Below are 2,193 nucleotides of genomic sequence, written 5' to 3' on the forward strand. Positions count from 1 at the left end.
GGGTTTAGTATTTCTACCTGACTCTGAGGAGCTCTCCCTGTGTGTGGAAGGACAGGCGTTTCAGGGAGCGGTGGGAGGGGGTAGGTTTAATATTTCTACATGACTCTGAGGAGTTCTTGTGTGTGGAAGGACAGGCGTGTCAGGGAGCGGTGGGAGGGGGTGAGATTAGAGCTGGATAAAACCCTCTAAACTTCTCGAACAAGAGAATGACCTCATGGATGGGGAGGTCTGAAAACTGGCCCAGCATGATGGTGTGGGGGGAGGCAGGCCAGGGTATGCACTGCTCCCTGGGGGGCAGCTGACAGCCAGTGTGGTGAGCAGTGCCACCAGCAGGGCCGAAGGGACCACTGACTGCCCGTGGAGCCTGGAGCGCGGAGTGGGGATGGGAGATGTCTTGGCTGTTTGTGAGCGACCTGCCCTTGACTTGCAGTACATTGATGCTGAGCTGCCCCCCGAGTCACCCTATCTCTACGGCCTCCACCCCAATGCGGAGATCGGCTTCCTGACCCAGACCTCGGAGAAGCTCTTCCGCACGGTGCTGGAGCTGCAGCCGCGGGACAGCCACGGCGGGGACGGAGCGGCGGCCACGAGGGAAGAGAAGGTATGTGGAGGGGGAGCCGAGGTCACTCTGGGAGCTGAGGACTGCACACGGGGACTGGCCAGTTGGCCATGCACAGCACAGACCCCACTGAGCACACAGTCCCCACAGCCCGTCCAGCCCTGACATGCCTGCCCTTCAGTCCAAGAGCCGGGCCCGGCCACCATCCTGGCCATTGGTTGCATCCTAGGAAGTCACTGCCATTGGATTTGGCAGTTGCTTTGCTAGTCTGCCCAACGTCCATTTTAATTTAGTTTGTCTGCCAAAGCGAAGGAAGGGAACAGTGGTGGTTTGGGAAGCTTAAAACTGACTTCATGATTCCTTGGCAAACTAAGTAATGACGGAGGGAGCTGTCCCTAGAAACCGCCACCCTCATTCCACCAACAAGGTGCTCACTGGGACTCACTCCTCCTCTTCAAGACAATAGTGCCTTCTCTGTGTATGAATGACATTTCATCAGAGAGTCTCCTAACACACAGTTAAGAGCTACTAAGCACAGGACTTCCTGAAATTTCCAGAGGGTAGAGGGGAATTAGGGGGTAGAAAGGCAGACTGGGGTGAGGTATGGGTTTGGGGACCACAGGAGGCTATGTGAGGGCAGGAAGGAATGGGGCACTGAAATGTAATTTCTTATGAAGATTTCCTACACAAGCAAACTCATCCTGAGAGGGGTACCCCCTTAACCCCCACCCCACTCACAACACTCAGGTTCCTTTCATTAGAGATTCCATTGCTTTATGAGAAAACATACTGGGAAGATGAAGGATTAAGAAACCTGGGAGTTGGGGGTGACCGGGGAGAGGTCAATGAGGGGAAAAGGAGACATATGTAATACATGTGTAAGTTTAAATAATAAAGAATTTTTGAAAGAAAAAGAAGAAAGAAACCTGGGAGTCATCAAACTTTTAGGCCCAGGGATTTGCACCTTAGCAACTTGATGCAGGTGAGCAGACTTGCAGGCAGCTGCCCTAAATCAATCCACCGTTTGATGGTACAATATAATTGGAGAACAAAAGGAAGAGAAGAGATTTACATTACCCAGAATCTAAACCATGTAGAATGGAAAACATTCCCAGCTCTAAAAATGAAAAAGGCTGGGACGATATAGGTAATAGGATATTCTCCAAGTAACATTCAAAGAAGCTTCCAGTTCTTATAATTTCCTTATCCCCTTCTTCCAACTAATTCAAGGAAGTGTGTGTGTGTGTGTATCTGTGTGTGTATGTGTATCTGTGTGTGTGTGTGAGTGTGTGTGTGTGTGTTTTTCAGAAATGGATGAACTATGATCACTTGCCAAACTAGGAAAACCTATTAGCACCACAGATACCAGGAAGTGGGCAACTTTTGCTATTATACAGAGTTCCTACATATGGGAAAAGAAAGAGAGAGAAGAGAGGAGGGGGAAGGAGGACACAAAATAAATTCATGATCATTGGCCATAATAATCCAAGTGGCCAATAAAAATATTCTCAATGTCACTATAACTAAATGAACTTAAGTGAAATATCATTTTTCACCTAATGGCAAAAAAATTTTAATGTGATGCTATGCAGTGAGGAGGGCCTAGGACAGTGATGGCAAACCTATGACACACG

The 2,193-nt window shown here is 49.0% G+C and overlaps 1 protein-coding gene across 1 annotated transcript in view; it reads left to right on the top strand.

The window, feature by feature from the left end:
* The window catches only part of LOC107182784 (dynein heavy chain 9, axonemal-like), a 66,803-nt gene that overhangs the window by 46,250 nt on the left and 18,360 nt on the right, over positions 1-2,193 (top strand). The window contains exon 12 of the mRNA XM_015562596.1: positions 431-601. Coding sequence (XP_015418082.1) covers positions 431-601 — 171 coding nt within the window. The remainder of the gene's footprint in view (positions 1-430; positions 602-2,193) is intronic.

This window comes from Myotis davidii, unplaced genomic scaffold (assembly GCF_000327345.1).
Source record: "Myotis davidii unplaced genomic scaffold, ASM32734v1 scaffold37, whole genome shotgun sequence".
Taxonomy (NCBI): domain Eukaryota; kingdom Metazoa; phylum Chordata; class Mammalia; order Chiroptera; family Vespertilionidae; genus Myotis; species Myotis davidii.